This window comes from Hetaerina americana, unplaced genomic scaffold (assembly GCF_022747635.1).
Source record: "Hetaerina americana unplaced genomic scaffold, ioHetAmer1.1.p SCAF_9, whole genome shotgun sequence".
Lineage (NCBI taxonomy): Eukaryota > Metazoa > Arthropoda > Insecta > Odonata > Calopterygidae > Hetaerina > Hetaerina americana.
Window position 1 is genome coordinate 20,942,316 of NW_027287538.1, and position 27,534 is coordinate 20,969,849.

At 37.7% G+C, this 27,534-nt stretch overlaps 1 protein-coding gene across 2 annotated transcripts; it reads right to left on the reverse strand.

The window, feature by feature from the left end:
* Positions 1-3,646: 3,646 nt before the first annotated feature.
* LOC139698954 (2-oxoadipate dehydrogenase complex component E1) lies at positions 3,647-27,016 on the reverse strand. Of its 2 annotated transcripts, XM_071597933.1 has the most exons (20): positions 26,937-27,016; positions 26,637-26,865; positions 26,422-26,542; positions 25,901-26,069; positions 25,580-25,802; positions 23,728-23,889; positions 22,061-22,134; positions 19,725-19,838; positions 18,298-18,519; positions 17,311-17,468; positions 17,086-17,221; positions 15,063-15,191; positions 14,810-14,930; positions 11,804-11,943; positions 11,065-11,221; positions 9,303-9,505; positions 8,981-9,101; positions 7,193-7,381; positions 7,001-7,086; positions 3,647-4,357 (listed from the first exon to the last, which is right to left on the reverse strand). In XM_071597933.1, the coding sequence occupies exons 2-20, from the start codon at positions 26,857-26,859 to the stop codon at positions 4,250-4,252; spliced, it is 2,856 nt and encodes a 951-aa protein (XP_071454034.1). In that variant the 5' UTR covers positions 26,860-26,865; positions 26,937-27,016; the 3' UTR covers positions 3,647-4,249. The 2 variants fall into 2 exon arrangements, with proteins under 2 accessions (XP_071454034.1, XP_071454032.1); XM_071597931.1 differs by having other exon boundaries at positions 26,637-27,013.
* Positions 27,017-27,534: the final 518 nt, after the last annotated feature.

The window sequence follows — 27,534 nt, forward strand, 5'->3', positions numbered from 1 at the left end:
AAGAAGGAAGGATATACATGTGTTAAGTGCAGCATAGCTCAAGATATTAAGACTAGATGCAAATCCTATGTATACTTACAATATACGAGGGTCATCCGGAAAGTAGTACCCGTTCGTGAAATAAAAAGACAAAAGTAAATATTAACAAACATAAAAAATTTTATTTGAAAGAGGATACTTTAAACTACTTCTCAACATAATCTCCAAGCAAATTAAGGCATTTGTCATAACGTGTGACAAGTTTCTGTATTCCTGCTGCATAGTCCTTCGCCGCCAGCTCATTGAGATACGCGAGGGACCCATCTTGCACAAATTTTTGCATAATGCAGATGGTGTTTAACAATTTCATGAACAATTGTTCGAGAAACATTGGGAAAATGCTCACAGATGTCATCAATTGTGACGCGCCGATCGTTCCTCACGAATTCGTCAACTGAGCTCACCAGTTGGTCTGTAATGACAGACGGTCTCCCCGAACGCTCATCGTCGTGTGTGTTCCCCCTCCCCATGTTGAAGTTGCGACACCACCGCCGAACAGACGACTCGTCCATTACATTGTCTCCATACACCTCCTTTAATTGGCGATGAATATCACATGGGCGAACGTTTCTTGCATTGAGGAATTTAATCACTGCCCTCACTTCACAACTGGCGGCGTTCTCAATTTTTTTAAACATTGTAAACAATCACAGAAACAACACAGGCAATGCTAGCGTCACGCAACTTGGCTCAGAGAAGGCAGACAAGCCACTGAAGCTATCTGACCTCGTCCAGCGGCTACTCGCGTCGTCAGCACTTCATGCGGCACGAACGGGTACTACTTTCCGGATGACCCTCGTGTGTGTGTGTGTGTATATATATATATATATATATATATATATATATATATATATATATATATATATATATATATATATATATATATATATATATATATACATATATATATATATATATATATATGTATATATATAAATATATATATATATATTTATATATATACATATATATATATAAGGGATATGAACACATATAAAAGTCCCGACCAGTCAAAAAGCCCGGCAAGTCGAAAGATCCGGTGTTCAAGTCCCGGTCAAGGAAACATATTTCCGCTTGTGATCTTCCTGATTCCGCCTTCCCCATCTCTTCTGTGCTCCTTTTTTGTGTTTCTATCGGAACTTGGGTATGGTGGGAAATGCCGAAGATTAAATGGGCAGATGAAGTAAGATATTAATAAATATACAGATGAATATAAGAGGAGAAAACCATGTGGAGAAAAATTTAAGAAAAGAGAACCTTATAAATTGTGTACAAACCTTGACAGACACACAGAAGGGTATAGAAGGAAATAATGGACAGAAAAGTCCTGCATCAAATCGTACATCATCTCAGAAAGATTCAACCAAACACCTCTGAAGAGGATTGTATAGGCGTAACTATATTTATATCGCATTCGAGCTTATAGAATTAGTAAATTAAAATTATATATTGTTTTAATAAGGGTGGCGGAAACCGTTTCGCCAATTTCAAATCAAGTTTTTTGCAAATATAAAATTTGTTTTTATCACATTGGCACTGCATGGTATGGAGAAGCTAGTTAAATGAGGAGAAAAAAATTAAATCTCGCAATTGGAATCAAGATGGCAGATAAAGGGCGGTTCTCAATAATCATATAAATATAATCGAAATACTATTGTTGGAGTATTGTTGTGCAACAGAAGTCAACAATTCCGTTGCTCTTCGATGTTTGCGCGCGCTTATTCATCAATCAGATAGAACGCGCTATTATCTCAGGACGCTCCTCTGAGTGATATGTTCTCAAACGTCAAATATTTTCTTTAGCACACATCTGCGATAATTTCGGTCAGCGATCTTCATGAGTCACCAAGAATCGTACTTTTCAATTATCGTAACACATACTCCTCTTTACCACCCTGGGGAATTTTTGAGCAATACTATTGAGGCAGAAAAAATGGATGAGGGTCGTATTGACCGGCAGTGGGACGTTGAAGACTGTAATAGAGGGGAGAACGTTAGGCAAACGAGGGACAGGCAGGAACAGGATTGGGATGTTGGACGGGATTAAGGGAGGAAGACGGTACTCAGAGATGAAGAGGGGCCTGATGTAGAATAGGCTGCTGGATTTTGTGTTTTGCTAGGAGTCACAATATATTTATTTAGGAGCTGTGTCCATCCAAAAACCTACCTTTAACCGGTAAATTACATATAATAATATTCAGTATTCCCATCTTTCGATTGGTTTTACGCTAGTCTTCCGTCCTTCTATAATCACTATTGTAATACCTTTCATCTCCTGCCTGGGGCGTCTCTGTTTTACGTCCTTCTTCATTTGTTTCCTATGAAATTCTCTCTCTGCCTTCCATTACGGAATATTTCTTTCTATGTATTATGTTAATAACTAATATATTTAAAGCCCTATGGTGTCTGTATAAATCCATTCACAGTTCTTCTTCTTAGCCGTAGCGTGATAATTATTCCCCCTCACGAGCATGGCACAAAGTGTGAACTCGTGCTCATCGTCCTAAGTTTCATTTTTAGCTTTTTTAGAACGGGAATCCGGTTCTAATTATGTCGCAGAATTCCTTCTAGGAAGTATACCAAATGTTGTAAACAGGTTCAGTTGAATTTCTGTTTGTCACTACGAACACGGCAACAATACGGACAACCGTTTCGATAAACAGCGCCATGACAACAATAAATTTATGAGAGAAAACTATGTCCTTTTGGACCGCATATGATATATTGATTTCGGCTGATCTTCAGTGAGACCGTCACCTTTATAGATGGAATATACAGCTTTTGATGCACCGCGATTGTATTTGTTGACCATTTATTTGCGCCAATTGACAATAGCATCTTTTTGAGCTTTTGCCTAATTATGCGGGATCCAACGTGGACCAATGTTTTACACAGCTAAATATTCATGCTATACCTTATTGATGCTCGGCGTACTAATCCCCAAAGATGCCTCAATCTCACGATAACTCACACGACGATCTTCCTTTTCTAGTTCTTGCACAGCATCAATGTTTTCTGGCATAACAACTGATTTTGGACGACCTTCACGACTTTCGTCGCTGAGGGAACGGCGGCCATTACGGAATTCGTTTTACCAGCGTTTCACAGTGGCAAAGGATGGGGCTCCATTGCCAAAAGTGGAAGTAAGTTGATCGATTCACTCATCTACATCTACTTTATACCCCGTAAGCCGCCGCAAGGGCGTGTGGCGGGCGGGTGTTAGGACACTACCCTTAATTTAGAAAAGAAAAAAAATCCGCATGCCCTCCTGTCTTGATAATCCACGTCGAAAGTCGTAAAAAATCATCGCAAGAAATTGTTCAAGAGTTAACTCCATTTTTTTGCGGAGAGAAAAATTTTCGACTCACTGTAAACAACACAAGTTATGATAAAACAACAAAATGTTCTGAAGAAAGTTAGCGTTAAAAGGGTCAAACTAAATGTGCATTACAATGCAAATTTTGCACCTAAAAAGGAGGATACCGTTTAAAATATCTGAGAAATTGTCTAGGTCTGTTTTGATCAGTCATATGGAGTATACAACAACAGTGAGATGATCTCTTGTAGACAACTCTTTATTAGGTATTTAAAAAGTGAAAAAAAATCATTCAATTGATAATTCTTTATTGTTAAAAATTCAACAACATGTACAAGTAAAAAATATCTCATAGATATGATAACAATATTCCTGGAGTTCCAAAAGGCAGAGGAACTGAATTTTGAAGCAGTCTCACTAATTCATTTGAACTGCTGATGAATATTCGATAGGAATGTTACTTCATTTGCGTGTTGTCAACAAATGCAAACACAACTTCAAAAACCTTAAAATGGTAATTTATAAAAAAAGAAAAATTGAGCTCAAAAAGTTAACTGTGATGTTTGAGATAATACAAAAAAAGAACCATAGATTCATTCTTGTAATTCAATAGATGCTCCATAAAAAAAACCATTATTATCATTTAAAATCAGGTACCTTTGTGGTTACAAAGATGAAAGAGAAAAATATTTCTCCCAAGGCACTTAGGATAACGACAGGATTTTTTTTCTTTCTAAGCTCATAAGACAGCCAAGATAACATTAGTGAACAACTTCCGAATTGCAATGGAAGGCTTTAAAAGCACCAGGTTGTGTTTTTTTATTTTTTTTAATTCAAAACAAATTCTGTCTTTACATTTTTCTAACCAACTTCCAAATGCTGAAGTTTCATGACTTAGTTGAAGGAAAATGGTTTCTGCAATACGTTAGCTGCTTCCTGTTGATGAACAGAGCCAATACCGACTGCGGGCGCTGCCAATGGACCACGACCAGAATATCTCAGCTGAAATATTGAAGATTAAACCCACAAATCATACAAAATATAACACTGTTTCATTGAGGAAAAAGAATTCTCACAAACAGGGTCGCACCCAAAAGTGGTAGGACTGATTTTCTCTGGCGCGAACAAAGTGGTGGAGGGGGGTCTGCCTGGTAGGGTAAGGTGGAGGGGGCTCTTAGCAACAGACCAACACCAACCTCAGTCGCCTGCGGGCTGTCGTTGAGTGAGGACACCGTTTTTAGTGAAGCAGGTTTTTTGTCCGCGTCAAAAAACAAAATGAATCTGAATTTAGAGCAACGTTGTTCCGTGAAGTTTTGTGCGAAACTCGGGAAGACGGCTACTGAGACCCTCGATATGATCAAGCAGGCTTATGGGGACACGGTCTTAAGCCGTTCCACAGTATTCGAGTGGCACAAGTTGTTTAAAGATGGTAGGGAGCTCGTTGAAGACGACCATCGCTCCGGACGGCCGTCAACGGCAAGAACTGACACGAATGTGGACAGAGTGAGGACACTGCTGAACACAGACCGACGCTTAACCAGTGAAGAAATTGCAGACCAGTTGGGTCTGTCTGCATCCAACGTCCAACGCATTAATTTCACAGGATTTGGCCATGCGCAAGGTGTGCGCCAAGATGGTGCCGAAAATTCTGCCATGGCGCGCTCGTCGTCAGACAGCTCCTGGCCAAATACGGCGTTGCCACGTTGCTGCACCCGCCCTATTCTCCCGATCTGGCACCACCGGACTTCTTCTTCGTCCCCTTGATGAAAAGACAGCTCAAGGGACGACGTTTTGACTCGATAAAGGCCGTTCAAGAGGCTTCGACGGGGGTCATCAACGGCAACCCCAAAGAAAATTTCCAGCGGGCGTACGGGGAATGGGAGCAACGTTATACTACCTTGATCAAAAAGTTCCCGGAATAACCACCGTGTGGCGCTCCCATCGTTCCGATTTGAGTTCTGTTTTTTTTGTTAAATTGGTACATCTGTTGTTGATATTCCCTTTAAATCTTAGTGTCATAACTTGACATTTGCAAAAGTTACGTAGCCAAGAGTACATCTATCTCTGTGTGTGTTGGCGATTTTTTACAATTTCAGAAATGGATTTAAATTTGCAACAACGAACTTGTATTAAATTTTGCGTAAAAAACGGATTTAGTGGCGCACGGACGTTGGAAATGTTGGAAAAGTGTTTCGGCAACGATTCTCTAAAAAAAACGGTCGTTTACCAGTGGCACGAGCGGTTCAGAAGTGGTCGTGAGTCAATCGAAGATGATGAACGCAGTGGCAGACCATCGACATCGAAAGTCGGTGAAAAAATTGATCAAGTAAAAGAAATGTTGGTCAATAACCGCAAATTAACCATCAGAGAAATAGCGGAGGACTTGAACATTGCCTATGGATCCGCCCAAGACATTGTGGTTAATGATTTGGGTTTCCGTCGAGTAGCAGCAAAGTTGGTTCCAAAAGACCTCAATTTCATGCAAAAAAGAGACCGTGTTGACGTCGCAAAAGACATGATTTGCGAGGCTGAATCCGATCCCACATTCATCAAAAGGATCATTACTGGAGACGAGACGTGGGTTTATGAGTACGACACGCAATCCAGACATCAGGCAAGTGAATGGCGTTCACCAAATGAGCCGAGACCAAAAAAAACACGTCGTTTTCAGTCAAAAAAGAAGGCAATGCTGACGGTTTTCATGGATTACAACGGTGTAGTGCATCATGAATTTTTGCCAGAAGGCCAGACAGTAAACAAAGAGTATTATTTGGGCGTTATGAGACGTTTGCGTGAAGCAATTCGCCGAAAGAGACCAGAAATGTGGGCAGAAAACTCGTGGATTTTGCACCATCATAACGCACCGTCGCACAGTGCTATCATTATTCGTAATTTTTTGACGAAAAATGCAACAAATACCATCCAACAGCCACCGAATTCACCTGATTTGGCTCCCTGTGACTTCTTTCTGTTCAATCGAGTTAAAAAACCATTACGGGGAACGCGTTTTAGCAGCCGAGAGGAAGTAATGGAAAAATCGCAGGAAGCACTGATGGACATACCGAAAACCGACCGTAACTTTTGCAAATGTCAAGTTATGACACTAAGATTTAAAGGGAATATCAACAACAGATGTACCAATTTAACAAAAAAAACAGAACTCAAATCGGAACGATGGGAGCGCCACACGGTGGTTATTCCGGGAACGTTTTGATCAAGGTAGTATTTAGTGTGTAGCAGTTCAAGGAGCATACTTTGAAGATTATTAAGTCGATGTAAGTATATCGTCAATAAAATTCTTATAAAAAAATCAGTCCTACCACTTTTGGGTGCACCCTGTATTTCAGAACATTTAGAATGCATTTGTCATCCAATTTCCTATATTATCCAACCGATTGGGAATGGAAATATGATAAAACTTTTAATATTTTTTTTTAGATTTGCTAATACTACAGAATCATTAAGTTTGATAATTTGGCTCTAGCTTCTAAAGAATACCACTGTTACAAGTATCAAAAAAGAGAACACATGATATCCCACTATCTCAATTCCCGTAAGATACCAACAGCCTTGAACACCATTTTCGTAGAAAGAGTGGTCAACATTGACAGATCCCACCATACATCACATATTCCTTCAACCTACCTTGCAACCGATGAGGTTTTCAAATCTAGGTCTAACAAAACTCCAAGCACCCATGTTTTGGTGTTCTTCCTGACTCCATATAAAAACTAAATTCAAAGGAAATATGAGAAATTATTAGAAAAAAATGAACAAGTTCCATTAATGACCATATAAATGCTAGAATTCATAATTTAAAATCGAACTCTCTCTAACCCTTGGCCTTCCTGTATTTCGTGACTTCTTCCAGTAGTTCATGAGTTGGAAATGGGGACAATGATTCAAGTCTTATAATCGCCATGTCCTTAGCACCAATTTCTTCACGATGCTTGGCAAGGGCGTAGTACATCTTCCCGCACACGAAAACCACCCTCCTCACAGTGTCAGGATTAGCCACATTATCTCCTGTAATGATCAATGGAAAACATTACAATTAGGTTAAGTTAAGAAATTGAAATTTAAACAATGAGCATGCAAGGTATTTACCACAGTTGACTTCCCTATCCTTAAATCATAATAACATTGGTAATTCAGAATTACCACGTACTGCATTTTATAGTTAGTATCAAGATACAGCAGACATGATTCTTATGATTATTATAAGGTAATCTACCGGTTAAGGTAGGTTTTTGGATGGATGTAATTGCTAATTAAATAAATTGTGACCCATAGCAAAACACAACATCCCACTCTACATCAGGTCCCTCTTCAGCTCTGAGCACTTTCTTTCTTCCTTCATCCTGCCCAACATCCCTATCCTGTTCCTTCCCTTTCCTCGTTTGCCTAACATTCTCCCCTCTATCACAGTCTTCAACATCCCGCTGCCAGTCAATACCCCCTTCAGTCACTTTTCCTGCCTCCATAGGATTGCTCCCAACAAACCCCTCTCCTCGCCCACCATACCAAGTACTTCCTCGTTTGTTTTCTTCTCTGTCCATTTCACCTTCTCCATTCTTCTCCACACCCACATTTCAAAAGCCTCCAGTCTACGTCTATCCTCCTGCTTCAATGACCACGTTTCCGCGCTGTACATAGCTACGCTCCATATCAAAGTTTTTACGAGTCTTTTCTTAATATCCTTACTCAGATTTTTAAGATAGGCCAGATCAAGTGCAAAGCATTTAGAACAATTCGAATACATGATAGGCAGCAGTCTAGAATTCATGCTACACAGTTGAGTACACTGGTAAGTCAGTGCAATAGACATGGGATTTATTTATTTACTGACTTAATCGGATGAGGTTGCGACTAATAGTCCCTTCTTCCACCTAACCCTTACATTACAGACATTATATTGAAGACAATCACATTCAATGAAGCCCTAGATGGAGGAAAATCCACCCAGGCAGGAATCGAACCTGCAACCTTTGGGTTGGTAGGCGAGGATGTTAGCCCACTGCCAACGGGGTCGGCGGGATGAGAATCAATATAAAATAAATGTTAAGCAGTTTTCCAGAAAGAGAAAGGGTCAGCTAAGCATTAAAATAAGAAGGTAAAAACTAGAACAATTGGGACAGTTTTTGTATCTCTGAAGTGTTTCGGATCAAAATGTTCAAAGTAGTTGGGACATAAGGAGAAGAATAGGGTTAAGCAAAGAAGCTTTCACTAGGAGGAAGGAGTTGATGACAGGCATGTTCAGTATGGATGCTACGAAAAGGCTTGCCATAAATTCGATATGGAGCATAATTATGTACTTTAAGGAAACATGGTTTATTGAAGCAGGATGATAGCCATAGAATGGAGGCTTTTGAAAATCATACAGAGACAGGAATAATAGATAAAAAGCATATTGATTGGCAGTGGGATGTTGAAGACTGTAATAGAGGGGAAGAACATTATGGCAAGCAGAATAAATATGATAGGCAAAGTTGGATATGGAATTGGTGTTTTTTTAGTATTGGTAACGAAATTTATCACTGAACCATTGTCAAAGCTTAGGAGTAAAGTTGTTTGTTTCATCTGGGTCTATCAATGTTGCCTATTAAACTTAACTCACAAGCTTACCAATCACAGATTGGAATGTAGTTTGCGGTCCCATATCTTTCAAAGAAGATGTAGCAGCTGCGAGACGAAGAAGTATTTTCGGAGACGCTATGATCAGCGGTTTCCTGTAGTTCCTGATCATCTGAAAGTGAATATCTATGTTAACATTATGTAAAGCAGGTATATCTACATACATTACAAGAAAAACTTCAAAGAAATGTTTAAACTGAATTAAAAACTGGAGTGGAATCATTGAATTCATCCTGTTACAATATGAAAACTTTAAATCGGCAAAAAACATATTTCGTGGATTGGTCAACTTCATTAAAATTTTTCCCCACACCTGTCTACGCAGAAGATGAAAGTACTGAGCAGGAGTGGTGGGGTTGACAATCTGCAAGTTTACATCCTCTCCATCTGGAGCGATCTCTGAAGAATCACTCAGTTGGAGGAATCTCTCCAGGCGACATGAGCTGTGTTCTGGACCAGCACCATCATAACCATGAGGCAGCATCATCACAAGACCACTCTCAAGAAGCCACTTGGCTGAAAAAAATATGAAAGTAGAATAAAAAATAGACGAGATGGAGGTAGAGGGGGGGAAGTGGAGGAGAATGTACCATATAAATATATCTCTCTCTGCCTGATTACAAAAAAATAATTTTCGAAAATGATATATGCAGAAGCATTCTAAACATGCACAGGCAGCCTGGATGGTTAAACACATTGCATAAATAAAAAAAACTGTTAGGAAATTATAAATAATAGAAAATTATTTAAAATTTAATGAAAAATAATGCAAAAAATCCATTCCCTCGGATACAATTGTATAGCCCTGGCAAAAAGAAAAAAAGGATTTGCCTGTAGACTCCAATTTCAGCTTATGGGTGATTTTTTTATACACAAGTTACAATAAAAAAAAACATCAGCCCGTACAAAGATGTCAGGTCTGTAAGTGCTTGAATGACCCATCTATGGTCACAGCTGCACTCACCCTGCATAAAAACTGACATGTGCACGAAAATCAAATATGCAATGGCATATACAACAGCCTAGCCATAATTTTTTTACCTCTAGAAATTCATTATCAAAATATCATTATTTCTTGCTACTCAGGTAAACTGCGAAGGAAAAGGAAAAAATAAAATAAGGTGAAGCACATATACGAGTTCTTAAGAAAACAAGTGATCTAATTTGAAAAATTGAAAACCATATTTTCAATGAAATATATGATTACAATGATGTAGAGTAGGATGCTGGATTTTGAGTTTTGTTAGGAGTCACAAAATATTTATTTGGCAGCTGTGCCCATCCAAAAACCTACCTTAACCGGTAGATTACCTAATAATAATAATATGATTACAAATATATTCCATTTTTTTCACAGGAATAACTCAGAAAATATTAATATTTGTAATATTACCAGTTAATTTAAGTTTTGGGTGGACACAGCGGCTATATACAACAGTTTAATAATAATTCCCTTGTCTCCCCCACAAAATACAACCAAACATCATATTCTAGAAATAAAGCCCCTCTTCATATCCACATAATTTCATTCCTCCCTTCATTCCATCCAACATCCTTATCCTATTACTGCCCCTTCCTCATTTACCAAACGTTTCCACCTCTATCACAGTCTTCAACATTCCACCACCAATCAACATGCTCTGGTTCAATCTGTCCTGTCTCCTTATGATTTCTCCCAGCAATCCCCTCTCTCCTCTCCCACTATACCCAGCATCACCACGTTTGTTTTCCTTTCTGTACACTTTACCTTCTCCATCCTTATCCACCGATATTATCTCAAAAGCCTTCAATCAATACCAATCATCCTGCTTCAATGGTCATGTTTCTATGCCGTACAAACCTATATTTGTTTTTCTCTAAATGTTGGACATCCTAGTAAAATTGAGAGAAAAATCTATGAAGAAATAAGATTTTGACTTCAACAGATAATGGAGTAACTTCACCACCAACTCAGATCCTACCACAACACATGTCATAGGTCAAGAAGCTTGTCCTTCCAGAGGCTATTCCATTAGAGAATTTAGACACAAATTGAAAGTTAAAAATTAAAACCAAAAAACCAAGAAGCTACTTACTCTCGCCAGAGGAAACCATTGTGTCAATTTGTATTTGAGCTCCATTGAAGAAATCTCCAAACTGTGCTTCCCATATTGTCAATATGTTTGGATTGGTAATGCTTATACCATATTCATACGCCAGAACAGCCTCCTCAGATAGAATACTGTTGCAGACCTATTACAGATTTTAAAAAAATAACATCATCTGATGAACCTTCTAAAAGGCCATAAAAAACTAAATATTTCATATTCCATTAATTTATGTTGGATGGTTGATTAGATTCAATAGCTGGAATTGAATTAATGAAGTTACAGTATGAACACCATATGCAATAAAATCATGAAAATATTTAATGATAGATAACATAACAGTGCCCTGCCCGGGAATCGAACCCGGGGCCCTCCGGTCAGCAGGCCAACGCTCTACCTCCCTGGACTACCGCGACCCACGGTGTTGACAAATACAATAAAATAATTTTATAAAAAGGAATAATTTTTTAAGTTTAGATAAATTGTAATTGATTATATCAAAGTGATCTATTTCCATTATAACACAACAAATTTTCTTTACCAAAATCAAAAGGGATTGCATCCAATATGATAGTTTTTATACAATGCCAAACACTCACAACTAAGATATTTAGACTGAAATTATCAAACATATCAAACTATATCTAATAACTTATAATATATCAGTTCAAAAGTTGAATCAACACAAAATAAGTAGGTTCAAAACGAGTTTAATTTGAAAGAATACCTCAAGATGGGCTTTCTGGCCTGCAACCAGGTTGTTGAGGGGAATGTAGATCTCATTAGTCTTTTGGTCAATTATCATGGCATGACGGTGGGAAAATGTACCCCTACCAACATCCTGCCCACTTATTCTCACACCATAATCTGTGAACAGAAGATTGTACACATTCAGAACAAAATGAAACATATGCAAGATACTTCAAAGGGTTTATAAATACAATAATCATTCCCTGAGGCCAAAATTTAAACTCTTAATCCATTCATTCCCGGTTGAGAGAATAACATGCAGCTATGTTACCAAGCTGGTCTCTCGCACACTGTGACTTTCTAAAGGTTTTATAAATAAACAATATGTTCTATCAAATCACCATGCACACAATGTCACAAACTCATTACCATTGGTGTAAATTTCCAGTACATGAGGTTAAACACAACATTATTATTATTATTGGTATTATATGTACTGTTTAAGGTAGGTTTTGGATGGACACTGACAATACAATGGTACATTTATACCTCTCCTTGCAAAACACAACCTGACACTCAACGCTGCAGTAAACCTTTCTTCAATTCAACATACTTGCTTTCACCCAACCTGTGCCTATCTCCTTTTCCTACCCCTTCCTTGTTTGCCTGAAATTCTCCCCTATAGTACTATTTTCAATGTCCCACAGCCAATCAAAATACTTTGAGCATCTTTCCTACCTCTTGATTTCTCACAACATTCCTCTATCCTCCCCCTACCATACCCAGCACTTCCCCATTTGTTTTCCCCCCTTCCGTCCACTTCACCTTCTGCATCCTTCTGTGCAACACCATTATCTCAAAAGCCTCCAATCAATACCTATCATCCTGCTTCAATGACCATGTTTCCGTGCTGTACAAAACCACGCTGCATATCGAAGTTTTAATGAGTCTTTTCTTAACATTGTTACTCAAAATCTCTGTCATCAACTCCCTCCTCCTTGTGAAAGCCTCTTTGTCTAGCGCAATTCTTCTCCTTACGTCCCTACTACTTTGACCATGTTGGTCCAAAACACTACCGAGATACGTAAACTGTTCTACCAGCTCTAGTTTTTGCCCTCCTATTTTAATGTTTAGCTTAGCCTTTTTCTTTCTAGGAAATTGCTTAGCCTTTGTTTCATTCATATTTATTTTCATGCTCTATCTATTGTACTCACGTTCCAATGTGCTTAGCAATGTTTGAAAACCTTTTGCTGACTGGCAAGCTAAAGCTAACCTCACTTTATGAATTTCCTGCAAACTTTCATTCCTATCTGCAGTGCTTCACCAGGCCTCTTTAATCATTTCTTTCATATATGTACATTAAATAGCACAGGTGATAATGGACAACGCTGTCTTACTCCTATTCCTCACTTTGTTCATCTGGACTCAATCCCCCACTCACACCTCAGCAGTTTGAGACATGTACAGGTTTGCAAAAAATCTCTAGTACCCCAAATGTGCTCCTTTATTTTCTGCAATAAATTCACGACTTCAACTCAGTTTACTACAGCAATTAAACTCTTGTTTCCCTTATAAAAAAATTCAAAGAGACTATGAAAAATTCTGCAAAAGTAAGTTTAATGGATTAATGTGGACATATATGCGAGAATTTAAATGTAAAAAAGGTTTTTGCTAAATATTGGAGTTGAACCCAGGATACTTGATTCCTGGCTGAGTATTTTTAACTAGTTAACATGGTAAAACTTCATATTTGAGAAATAAATTTCTAGTTTTATATTTAGCTCGGATACCTAAAAATAATCAAGGTATTTTGTTTTCATATTTCCATACAATGGCCGGCTACTTTCATATTACTAATATTGTGGAGAGTTTTTAACTTTTATACCACAAAATTTCACGAATGGCATGTATTCAAGAAAAAAAATTTGTGTTTGTACAATAGTAATCAACAACATAATGGTTTATACTGTGCAAAATGAAGGCCAAACTATGTTATGCTAATTGTAACATGAGGAAAAAATTAGTTTTGCAAAATTTTTGCATAACTTCCTTTAATGCAGAAGGAGTAAGATCTTAGTCACATGGCCCAGCAATAACCACAGGGGTACAAGATCCCAGTAGAGAGGGAAAATCATAATGAAATAAACCACATTCACCCTACTAAGCAATTAAGAATGGAGGGAACAGGAAGAGAAAATTCCTGGTTCCATGTCAGATTTCCAAGGTAGCCCTGGGTTTTTTTTCAGATTTCTACTAAATTCCCAGATGGGTGGAAACACAGAAGTAAGCTAATGAAGGAGCCAATCATCAGAAAACCTCACAGTGTATAAGAATTCCTCAATAACTAAACCAGCCCAAGCACTCGGCTGGAAATCAAGTGATACAAACTTGTATCCTAGCCTACTTGAAAGATTTTTTCCTGAGTGAAATTTCTTGAATTTGTGTGCAAGACTCAACTAAAGTTACTCAGTACAACATTTCCCTTCTTTTCTTCATGAAATAAGACAAGACCATCTGAGGAATGAATTAGCCATGATATTCAGAAATGTGGTCATTGAAGCAGGAGGATAGACATAGACTGGAAGCTTTTGAAATGTGGGTGTGGAGAAGAATGGAGAAGGTGAAATGGACAGAGAAGAAAACAAATGAGGAAGTACTTGGTATGGTGGGCGAAAAGAGGGGTTTGTTGGGAGAAATCCTATGGAGGCAGGGAAAGTGGCTGAAGGGGGTATTGATCGACAGGGGGATGTTGAAGACTGTAATTGAGGGGAGAATGTTAGGCAAACGAGGCAAGGGAAGGAACAGGATAGGGATGCTGGACGGGATGAAGGGGGAAGAAGGTAATCGGAGATGAAGAGGGACCTGATGTGAAGTAGGATTTTGTGTTTTGCTGGGGGTCACAAATTGTTGAATTAGTAATTTTGTCCATCCAAAAACCTACCTTTAACCGGTAGATTACCTAATAATAATTGCAGGAGCAACATAATGACTTTGAATAAAATGCAGACATGCATTAAACAAAAAAAAGACTGATTGATCATACCTTGGTACAAAAGAGATCCAAAAGCCATTGCCTCAGCGGTTGCCCAATCAACATTACCTCCCTTCGTTATCTTGTCCAGCCTTCCCTTCACATGTGTCTTCAAGAGGTGGGGGTGAATGTTCTTCAAAAGTGAGAGAAGATGCACGTGATTGATAGGCAAACTTTGAAAGTTAGCATTCACGAGAATATAATTCGATTTTGTAGTGCCACACATGAATGATTGGTAAGTATTTGAAAAGATTAGGGAACTCACAAAGTCATCAGGAAATTCCACAGATTTGACAGCTGCATATCTGAGTAGATCGGGATCCACGCCAGTGTCCCACTTTGTGACGTGAGCTGGAGCCTGAGCTTCTCCCTTCCACTGCTTTTTGTAATGTTCCTAGATGCATTCATAAGAAAAAGAACACATACACACAATTAAGACATAGTACGGTCAAAGTAGTAAGGACGTAAGGAAAAGAATCGCGCTAGGCAAAGAGGCTTTCACAAGGAGGAGGGAGTTGATAAGAGGGACATTAAGTGGATGTTAAGAAAAGACTCGTAAAAACTTTAATATGGAGCTTAGCTATGTACGGCACAGAAATGTGGTCACTGAAGCAGGAGGATGGACGTAGACTGAAGGCTTTTGAAATGTGGGTGTGGAGAAGAATGGAAAAGGTGAAATGGACAGAGAAGAAAACAAACGAGGAAGTACTTGGTATGGTGGGCGAAGAGAGGGGTTTGTTCGGAGCAATCCTATGGAGGCAGGAAAAGTGGCTGAAGGGGGTATTGACCGGCAGCGGGATGTTGAAGACTGTGATAGAGGGGAGAATGTTAGGCAAACGAGGAAAGGGAAGGAACAGAATAGGGATGTTGGACGGGATGAAGGGAGGAAGAAAGTACTCAGAGACGAAGAGGGACCTGATGTAGAGTAGGATACTGGATTTTGTGCTTTGTTAGGAGTCACAAAATATTTACTCATTTAGTAGCTGTGTCCATCCAAAAACCTACCTTAACCGGTAGATTAGCTAATAATAATCTGTTATCAATTTGTATGGAAATGCTTTGAATTCATCGTCATGAATCAAAGTCAACTGGTCAAAAGTTCGATCTTTGCGCATTCTATCTACACTCATTTCCATTTAAAAGAAATCTATAATCCTCCTTCCTCTACCCTGCTTATCCAACATTCTCTCATCTATCATGGCCTTTAAATATCCTACGGCATTTCAATAATTTCCCGATTCCCTTCCTCAATGGTATTTTTTTTAATGTGAAACGATCACTCACTGGTCTCAAGGCCATTTTGCAACTGCCTCACTTAGGAACAGACTCTGCATGTACTTACTGGAAGAATCAGTTTGGGATACGAGTGAAGACCAATTTTTTTTTCATTGTAAATATGACTAATTCATCTCAGGTGATTGATACAATATATTTCTTATCGTTATATTCTAAGTCAGAGAAATAATGTATTTACTTAAAGTGCTCTCCACAAAGCACCTCAAGTAGGGATCAGGATACCACTGAAATATATCCGCCACCTCCAGGATATGAACCCGGGGGCGCCTAGGGTGGGAAGCCAGAATGCCAGCCACGGCACTATCGTAATCCCCTAATTTTTCATTTTAAGGTCAATCTATACATGAGCTTATTATTATTATTAGGTAATCTACCAGTTAAGGTAGGTTTTTGGATGGACATAATTACTAATTAAATAATTTGTGACCCCTAGCAAAACACAACATCCTACTCTACATCAGGTCCCTCTTCATCTCTGAGTACTTTCTTCCTCCCTTCATCCCGTCTAACATCCCTATCCTGTTCCTTCCCTTTCCTCGTTTGCCTAACATCCTCCCCTCTATCACAGTCTTCAACATCCCGCTGCCGGTCAATACCCCCTTCATCCACTTTTCCTGCCTCCATAGGATTTCTCCCAGCAAACCCCTCTCTTTGCCCACCATACCAAGTACTTCCTCATTTGTTTTCTTCTCTGTCCATTTCACCTTCTCCATTCTTCTACACACCCACATTTCAAAAGCCTCCAGTCTATGTCTATCCTCCTGCTTCAATGACCACGTTTCCGAGCCATGGTCATTGAAGCAGGAGGATAGACCTGAGCTTATACGGTTTATATTTCAAAAAATTTTGATTGCAGAGTTAGCTCATTCAATGTGCACAATTCATTGTTTCCCTGGTATGTGTTCCATTAAAAATTTTTAATTTTAAATCGATTCTTCCATTAAAATTCTGCGAACTGCCTTTTGTGTCCATTATGCCTAGCTAATACTTACCAAGGGCTTGAACTTATCCACACTTTTAAGACAATTGTTCAGCCAAAGTGTGTGCTTCTGAATAGTTTCGGAGACATCATCCTCATTCATGACACCCTCATTAACCATTTTCTCAGCATACAGATCAGGAACACTCCTGAAAAAAAAGGAATATTCGGGACCATTAGTTTGAAAAGTTAACCGTTTTTAACACGATAAAACATGAGATAACAGAAGAAGACAAACCTCCTCGAGTGTATGATGTGGTAAACTAAGGGATTTGTGAAGGTCGGATCGTCCAGTTCATTGTGCCCCCAACGACGGAAACAATTTATGTCTATGAAAACGTCCTTACGAAACTTTCTTTGGTAATCCACGGCAATGCGAGTAGCCTTTATGACCATCTAAAAGGAAAATATGAAACTATTCGTGCATCATTTTTTTTAATTTTGTGAACTTAAAAAATGGTTGAAATGTAATGAAATAATTGACTTTGTAATTCCACACACTTTATTTAAAAACACAATCCAGGTTTCGACGTGGCGTCAAAACCTGGGTCGTGTTTTTAAATAAAGTGTGTGGAATTACAAAGTCAATTATTTCATTACATTTCAATATGTTATGCAAATTCCACAAAGTTACGTCTGAGACAACAAATTTAAAAAAATGGTATTCACATAAACTTATATTCGTTTTCAGCCAAATATAAACTGTATTTTTATCAGATGTTAACATACACAAATTTTTTATGAACATTTAGGACTGAAATTTTAATAATGCTGTAAAGATTTATCACATTTTTTTCATTTAAAATTAATTATTTTAAATTGTAAGTATTTCACTCAAACTTCCTTCTTAAAATTAGGTTGCAAGTTATATGTCAACGCATATTATACACTGATACAGCAGTTAAATTTCATAAAAAACGCTGTATTACATGCAAGAACTATGACTTAAATTCCTCTGATCTACTGTCAACATAAATCATTGTTGCAACTAATGAATATGCAAAAGTATTCCGCTTTAATATTGTTTTTTTAATATTGGACAAAATGCATTAATTCATCATTACATTTCATTCCAATCGGATAGGTTTCCAGTGCTAATGGTGGTTAAAGCTGTAACTGCAGTACTCAATCACAGAATAAAATGCTTACCTTTTAGTTTTAACTTTCCCTCAAATTGATGCTCAACATGGTCCCCCCCAAGTGAAATTCGTTCCTGACCTCTCACCTCAGGGTCATCACCATTCACGTGGATCACCGGTGCAGAGATCATCTTGGCCAGATCAGAGCAGTACTCAGAGGAGCGACCCCTGTCCGCTGGGGTCGTGAAACCCATTTGATTGTTGACTATCAGGTGAACGGTCCCGCCAACCTCGAAGTTTGGGACATTACTCAACGCCAGGGTTTCCTGATTCACGCCCTGTGCAGCAAAGGCAGCATCTCCGTGAACCTAACGACAGAAGGACAAAGGTCAAATGGAGGTGAGGATGACACGACCAATTATTGTAATATGATAGTTGTATCAATAAGATGCTTCCCACCTCATTGAATTTATGAAACCTCCCTTGGAATGAGAGCCAATTTTATACCGTGCAAGCATCCAAAAAAGAAAAGATTCAATACCCTAATTACTCGTGGTGTATTCAACGTGATTGGATGTGTTGGCATGTCAAATTGATCCTTGCTCCAAATTAGGAGTCTGTAGAGGAGACCATTTTTGTGAAATCCATTTCTTAAGAGGAATATGCAGGTTCAAAGAAACCATAGAGATATGACAAGTGATTGAATTATACTCGTATACAGACTATCTAGCCTGCAGTCTGCATACAGGTTGAACAGCACAGGTGATAATGGACTACCATGCCCTCATCTATCCCTGAATAGGGATAGATGAGGGCATATTTACCATACCATATAATCCTACCTTTACCATATTGCCCTCATCTATCCCTATTCAGGGGTAGATGAGGGCAATATGGTAAAGGTAGGATTTTGAGGGAATAGACGAAGTTGGTGTTGAGAGAATCCTAAGCTATTAATGGCATTAGCTGTAATAACCAAATACATCTAGGGGTCACACATTTTAACGTGCCATCCAGTGGATGACACGTTAAAACCTAGGGTCTTAATCTTTTCACTTTGGAAAGTCTTATCCATAGCCTTACAAGATTCATAACTCTTCGCAGAGGGCAGCCGCCACATTACCCTTCAAACCATCCTAATCCCCCTATCAAACAAATTTCTATTACATTTTCAAAATTTGCCAGTAGTCATTAAGAAGTCAACAGAAATTTTAATGAATGCAGAGGATCAAATTATAATCTCTGCATTCCATAAATGTCTAAGGATGTGTTCATTACAATCCATAATTTATTAATGCTGAGATAAAATTAAGACTTAATACATTTATCAGGCATCACTTAATAATCCTTTTCATTTTTCTGATTTTTTTAAAAGTGTAAATCTCTATATGCACACTATCAAAAAAAAAAAAGACTGCACACATTATGTTACCATAAATGACTCAATTCAGTTTTTTAATGTATCATTAAGGTCTGTCTGTCACTTATTTTCTGACATCTCTTAATTTAATTCCCACAACTTCGAGCTGCAATACCATTTCATTGCAGTTGCATTTCCACACGTTTCCCGCACCTGAATGTTGAGGACTTTGTCACTCCATCTTGCATTCGAGTCATCAGAATAGGCACCATCTTTGAGCAACTGTTGACGAGCTCTCGTCTTTCCCATGGAAACAGGGTTTACACTCTATAAAAAAGAAAATGATACATCACAATGAGCGATACACATTAGAGCTTTTTAAAAAATTCCATGTAAAAACATTCATTAGAAATTACTAGATATTCAAATCAAACCTAAATATTATCACGCTAATCAATTACATTCATGTTGATTTTTATTAACTACTTTAATCGGCAGTTATCAGAATTCGACATAAGCATTCAAAGATATCATGTAAGCAGCTTCCACATGCAAATGGGTAATCATTTGATTGACTGTATTGAACATTCCACGTAGAAAAACCCATGTGTAAAGCATAAATAGCCAATTCTCTAATCTATTCCCCCTGGGTAAAGATTCTCAATAGCCTTGTGGCTAGATATCTAAGCCTGTAGTCACATCAAAAGGTATTTCGCAAGGAGCTGTCTACACTTGTCAAACAGTACACATACCAGCACATTTTATAATTGCTAGCAGCATTTCATATCCCCTTCAATCCAACTTTTTATTATTCTGTTATTTAGGGTTAATTTTAGCATCGACTATAAAGATTAAATCTTTTTAATATTGGCAAATAAAAGTTTTGATAAAGGCATGATAATTTTTCTACAACATCTTTGACAACATTAAAAATCAAATGCTAGGGAAATTTTTTACTCTCTTGCCCAGATAAAAGAATATTACTTCCACTTCCAAAACATCAAAATGGCCATAGATTAGAGACATTTACATTTCAAACTAATCACAAAATTTTCTGCCATAAAATCAACTCTCCGATGTTCTATAATATTCACAGATGCCTCGTAGTAGTAGTAGTAGTTTTTAGGGGAGGCGACCGACAGCTGAGGTCATTTGCGCCATAGGGGATAGACAGGAAAGGATGAAGGGTGGAGAGAAACCCGGCGTCGGCATTAGCCTACTATTTATGAAAGGCGCCAAGGGGTCCTCAGTTAAACGTCCCATTCGACGGACGGCGTACTCTCTCAAAGTGTCCCCCACAAAGCACCTCAAGTAGGGATCGAGATGCCTCTGAAAAATATTCAACACCGCCGGGATTTGAACCAGAGCCCTCTAGGTGGGAAGCCAGTACGATAACCAACACACCAATCCTGATCCCCCCAGATGCCTCGTGTAAGTTGAATGATACATACTTATATTTCCTGAGACCATTTTATTTTAAATCAATCTTTAAGGGTAAATCAACTTTATTTAATTAAAAAATTATGCCAAATGGGGCAGAAAAATATTAATTAGTTTTCCCTTCGATTTGAATACTAGAATAATAATGAAATAGCAAAATATATCTATTGAAAATAATCACAAGAAACATTCAGATGTTTTCGTGTGCACCAGTATAAAGAATTCTAAGGTCAGTTAAAGAGTTGAGATATCACATAATATTGACATATGGAAAACTACAGGTATACCCTTTTATTTTCCTAAAATACAAATTTAAAATGATACCACAGACCCAAGCATTGATTTCCATCATCCCAAGCAAAGAATATCACATGCAGTCCATTCAACAGATTCCCACAAGATGTAGTGAAAGTTTATCATTATGAGAAAGCAAATTTGCACTTTCACTAGTGATGTGTTACGTGTTTCCATTCACAGAACCATTGTCAGGTACAAGACCTGTCAAATAGTGACTACATCGTATTTATACATGCTTGAGGAATAGGGTACTTTCCTCCTTTCTACCGCCAGGGTACCAGCTACATGCCACCTTCCTCTCTATAAGTTTTTTATTTCATTTATTTATGTACCCTGCAAGCCTACACTAGGGTGCGTGGCATGGGGTAAATACAGATCGCCCTAATTTTAATAATGACCACACATGCTTCTCCTTTTTCAACCCCTTCTTTTTATCTCTCTATTTCTTTGGTCCCTCTTGACTCTTTGTCTGAAAAGTGCAAATTTATTTTCTCACAATCACATGCAGTACTGGTCTTTCAGATATAAGCCGTTATTTTTTTTAAAGCATCTATGATAATGAGTTTACATACAATTACTATTATGCCTCCTTGAATTTCTAAAACCATTATCCCATATGACAAACCCAGTCATTTTTTTTGTGACCATTAGGGTCGAATACATAAGAAAAGGTAGGCTGGAAAAGGACTTCCAGTGTCTTCTCAATTCAATAAAACACATGCAATTCAGGGTGACCAAGGTGAATTGAAAGAATCTATACAGCTAATTTTTGCGATATCACATGCAAAGAAGATGTCACCAATGCCTCTTACCTCAAGGTGAGATGGACAAGTCAACATGGTCACATGGAGAAATCTTCCATCAAAATTCAGATCAACAGAGGAGGCTGTGGAATGCAAATTGATACGAAATGGAAAGATTGAAGGATATGTCAATGACCTGATACTCCTCTACAACAATAACAAAATGACCACTTACTTCATGAACTACATTCCAGTATTTTCCTCCCCCTCCCCAACTAAATTGACTTCATTGTTTACTGTTCAATCTACAGGGTGTTTGAAATCTGATTGGTATCTTTTTGTGGATCAATGCTTTTTTTGATTTATCCCTTCATGCGACAGCATTAGTATGAGTGAAATTGGTCAATATTAACTTTATTAATTTAAAAAACACAGTTTCAGGTGTACCGTGGTGGAAATACTTCAAGGCGAAAGAAGACACTTTGCTTTTCCATGCAAAATATTTTAATGTCCAACCTAGTTTCAGTTGTAATGTAACATCTTCAACTCAACACTTTAAGATGCTACTCTCTAATGGAACCTAGATCATATTAAAACTATTTTATGTGGAAAAGGCAAGTGTCTTCCTTCTTTACTTTCAATTTTCTTCAGGGGCTTGTACTCATGATGATAATCTATGGCAAAAGTCAACTTATCTCACAGATAAAGAAGAACATTCTCTTACTATTGTACACACTTGAAATTTTTAAGGGCCAAAATTTGAAAGGACCAAGATATTATGATGAATTACCATACATACACAAGTCACGAAGTGTGTGTATGTATACAACTTGTATGTATGGTACTTTGGCCACTTGGAAGTCGTTACCCTGAATACAAAACTCTCAAGAGTGAAAATTTTCCATAAACCAGAAACCCAATTTTCAGCAGTCAATTACTTGGGCCGAATGGGAAACCAGAAAAGAAAATTATCATTATTTGTGCCTGTATAATTTAAGCTAAACTGTTTTCGGGCATCTAATAATTAAATGCATTCCATTACATTCATTAGAATGTACAAAGTTAATTAGTTTCAAGTCTAAAAACATTACAATACACTTGAAATTCAGGTGATTATATTATTATGGGCTAAAATATCATGAATAGGTATTCCAAAAGCATTTTCCCTGATATAGTTGCGAGCCTACCACAGATTTTTCCCTCAAAAAAAAATTATTGAGATATGACTGTAGAGTAGCTTATCATGAAGGCAATATTGAAATCTTAAATGTTTCATACATGAGTGATAATTAGGCATATTTTGAAGATTCAGAAGATCAACAGCTGGCAGCCGGTATTATAGAAATTGCAAAAATTAATACAGAGATACCCATGATTAACAGCAGATTAAAGATGAACTATTTTTTTAACTATCACAATTCATACTCATTTCTTATTTATTACACAACCATAAAAAAAGAGAAAACACATTGTTTTGGACAATCTCCAGGGAGACGTTTTTTCATCCGATTTCTTTTCCTTTAATACTTCACTTAACGAGGTAAAGATTAAATGAAAACACACATAGAGACATAAAATAAAAACGTTTCTAAATATGGCATATGTCAAAAAAAAAAATTCATTAGGCACAAATAAAAAGAGAATAGATTATTTTTTCCGTGAGGTAGGAGTAAGATACAAAAGGATATAATATATCTGATCCAATAAGAGTTAATCGGGAGACGTTGTATACTTACTTAAATGACTAATGACATCACCAGAACCTTTCAGGCCATCTGGGAACTCGGAGTGTCCTTTCAACTTCCGAAACAGGGCAGCAGGGGGAAATTTGAGCATTCCAGTCAATAGATTAAGACGGCCTCTGTGAGGCATGCAGAACACTATCTGCTCAACACCATCTGCGAAGGATACATAATCAAAATCATGATCTGGAACTTACAAATGTGAATCGGGAATCTAGCGTCATAGCTTTACCAACACAAAACACAATCTCTTAAATAATATGTCCATAAATGTGGGTTAAGGCAATATTTAGAATACATACAAATGGTGAAATTAAATATTTGCGCTATTTCTGATTAACTGTTCACATTTTTTTGTCTTGAAAATATGCATAAAGCAGAAATTACATATTGAATCAACTACATCTGCTTAATTTAAAGGTGCCATATGAAAAAGATGTAAAATCTTTGATATGGAGCGTAGCTATGTACGGCGCGGAAACGTGGTCATTGAAGCAGGAGGATAGACGTAGATTGGAGGCTTTTGAAATGTGGGCTTGGAGAAGAATGGAGAAGGTGAAATGGACAGAGAAGAAAACAAACGAGGAAGTACTTGGTATGGTGGGCGAAGAGAGGGGTTTTTTGTTGGGAGAAATCCTATGGAGGCAGGAAAAGTGGATGAAGGGGGTATTGACCGGCAGTGGGATGTTGAAGACTGTAATAGAGGGGAGAATGTTAGGCAAACGAGGACAGGGAAGGAACAGGATAGGGATGTTGGACAGGATGAAGGGAGGAAGAAGGTACTCAGAGATGAAGAGGGGCCTGAGGTAGATGTTTTGCTAGGAGTCACAAAATGTTTTATTTAGTAGCTGTGTCCATCCAAAAACCTACCTTAACCGGTAGATTACCTAATAATAATATGAAAAAGACTGGTATTTTTCCGCAGAATTAGGAAAGCATGAGAATTAGAGATTAATTAGAAAAGCAAAAGAAAAGCACAATGATATGAATAAAACAAGTATTAGAAAACATTTTTCCATGGCAATAAAAATAGATGAATGGTCAATGGACATTTGTTTAGCCATCTGGTAAGAAAATTATCTGTTTGCTCTTTTAAGATTTTCTTCATTTTTTAACAATCATAAAGGTAGCAAATCATTTGAAATTCACTCTTTCAATGCAAAATTCCAAAGATTGTTTTTTTTTAATCAAAGGTTTACTTGCAGGGCTTTGATTCTTTCCTGATACATACCCATGCATATTTCAAACTTTAATTTTAAGTTTCATCAACTGATTAATGTACAAATAACAATAAAAAAATTCACAGCCTGTGTAACACAAAGCACACAAAGTCAACGTGGGGAGTGCTGGCTCCTTTCTCTAAGCCATCCGTGGTTTCTCATGGTGTTCTCCTACCGTGAAAACCACACACACCCATGGTTTTGCTGGCAGTATCAACAGTCTTAATTAGTAATACGAAATTCATGAAGTTCAAAATTCAATTCTTCAAATTACTCTTTAAATTGACCAATCATTTTTCTGTTAATTTTAAACAATTATATTGCAAGAAAAATTGAAAGCCTAAAATCTACGCACCACTGATGTGGGTTGCAAAGAGTGATATAAATCTGGAAAGGTATACTGATTTTCTCCCTGGCTGATACCACTTTACAGATTAAAATCTTGATATGTTTTTTATGAATACTTGTCATGAAATGGAAGCATTGGGGCTGGGAAAAGTCAAGTATCACCTCTCAAAAGTCAAAAATCAGGTAGCTAGTGACAGGCGCATTGTTGCATGGCATGGATGTTTATTTCGCCATGCAATCCATATATGTCCGAAATCATGAAGAAAGAGCTAACTTACCTTTTGCAGCAAGTTTAAATGTTTCCGAGAAGAATCCCATCATGCTCTCGGCTCCTTCACCTCCATATCGTTTAACTGTCACAAATTTTGAAGCCATGAAATGATCAAATGCTTCACATCGCAGGAGATCTCCAGCTAGTCTTCTTTGGTCTTCTTTTGAAATCGTTTCACCGGAAATTTCCCTCTCTAACCTTTCAGCAAACCATTCGCGTTCCTCTTCCTCCTAATTAATAAAAATACGAATAATCGGAGTTGGGAACTCCTTGTCTCTTTCAATCAGAAAGTCACTAATCATCATAATTATTAATGTAACGTTGTTACCTGAAGATAAGTAAATTCACTGCTTATGTTACCGGCGTACACTTTCTCCAGGAACTCAACAGCTTCACCAACAGAGCCCTCTTGTTTTGGACCAAACAATATGCCAGAAAAGTTGCAGTTATCACTTTCGTTGAGCCCATATCTACTTGGGTCTAATTCGGGGACTGGCCTGTAATTAAAATATATTATGAACATACGAGCAACAGTGTGAAAATTGATGAGCCATTTAAGACGGTCATTCTGATTGTGCTAATGAGATGTCAAGTGGATGAATGGACCTTTCTGGCCACCGCCAGCGAGCTTTTTTAAGTGTCAATGATCTTTACAAACAAGTTTCGGTCATATTGATTCGATTATTTCATGGCTATGAAAACTATCAAGTATACTAAGACACTCTTAGGTACAGTTCATCATTATACTCATACAAAAACCAACACCATTCTTATAGTTTCCGTCAGAAAAAACATATGTCGACAAAGAAAAATAATAAAATATGCAGTGATGACTTCTCACCAACTAACCTTAGCTTCCGTATGGCAATTGGATTGATGTTTGCTTTCCTGTGGGCGTGCTCTCTGTATGCTGTGACAAGTCTGTAAAAATTACTTTGACTAATTCTCGATTCCAAAACTTCTGCAGCCACTGGAATGAAGAGTACCATTCTTGCTTACCATAACTTTACAAAAGCAATTTACGGTTTAACGTTGGCGATGAGACCGATAAGAGAGATATTTACACTCATACGTCGTCGCTGGTTTTGGTTTGTATCCATAAACTCCATGTTCACTGTGATAACTACGTTTGATTAGTTTACTTTTACTTCCTCGATATAAATGGGGGTAGGACTTGGAAGGTTTGAAACAAATTCCGGAATTTGACGATATATGTCGCAAAACGCTCATCAATTGTTGTACTCCTTTAACGGTTGAACAATTGTTACTTCGCCAATAACGGTACATGGCCAACTGCAACAGGTGGACGTTGATTTATTTTTTTACAGCTGCTGAAGGGGGAAAGAAAACTTTTAAAAACTCACCCTATCAGTCGGAAAATAAAGAGTAACAGCTGATTTCCTAAAACGGTCTCATTGATGATGGGAGTGGGATATATAAAATGCTGATTTAGCAATCAAGGTCGAAGAACCGTGCGAGTCGCAATGAGAATGCAGGAATGCGCAAGAGGGAAATTTAAACTCTGGTTCCGAGTAATCTGTTTCTAACACTTTGGTTAAGATCGGAATAATTGAGATCAGTACTTTTTTTTTAGGTTTTCCTCTGAATTTGATAGTTGCTGCAAATTACGTGTGACTTTTCTTGCTTTTATATGAAAATAAATAATGTTTTCATTACACATTTAGAATCGTTGTGACGCGTTGAAAAGGAAGAGTAGCATAAGTACACGTATACAGTTCAGACGAATGCGAATTGAAATCGAATATATTCTATTGTTTCAGGCTTCACTTCGTGGAAGTATTTAATATCCATTACTAAAAAAAATATAATAAAATCTGTGGAAAAGTACGAGTCTTTCTTTCTTTTTTTTAGTAATGAAATCGAATGTTTCGATTTTCTACATTACGCTGGGCGTACGCTCATGTATCTTCAGAATTGCTACATTGTAATCAGGACATGCAA

Excerpts from the sequence above, each read along its gene's own strand:
- LOC139698954 (XM_071597933.1), bottom strand. The coding sequence starts at position 26,859 with ATGTACCGTTATTGGCGAAGTAACAATTGTTCAACCGTTAAAGGAGTA. Across the intron at positions 19,839-22,060 it reads CTTGTCCATCTCACCTTGAG|AGTGTAAACCCTGTTTCCAT; the intron begins GTAAGAGGCATT and ends TCTTTTTTATAG. Across the intron at positions 7,087-7,192 it reads GAAATACAGGAAGGCCAAGG|TTTTTATATGGAGTCAGGAA; the intron begins GTTAGAGAGAGT and ends CTTTGAATTTAG.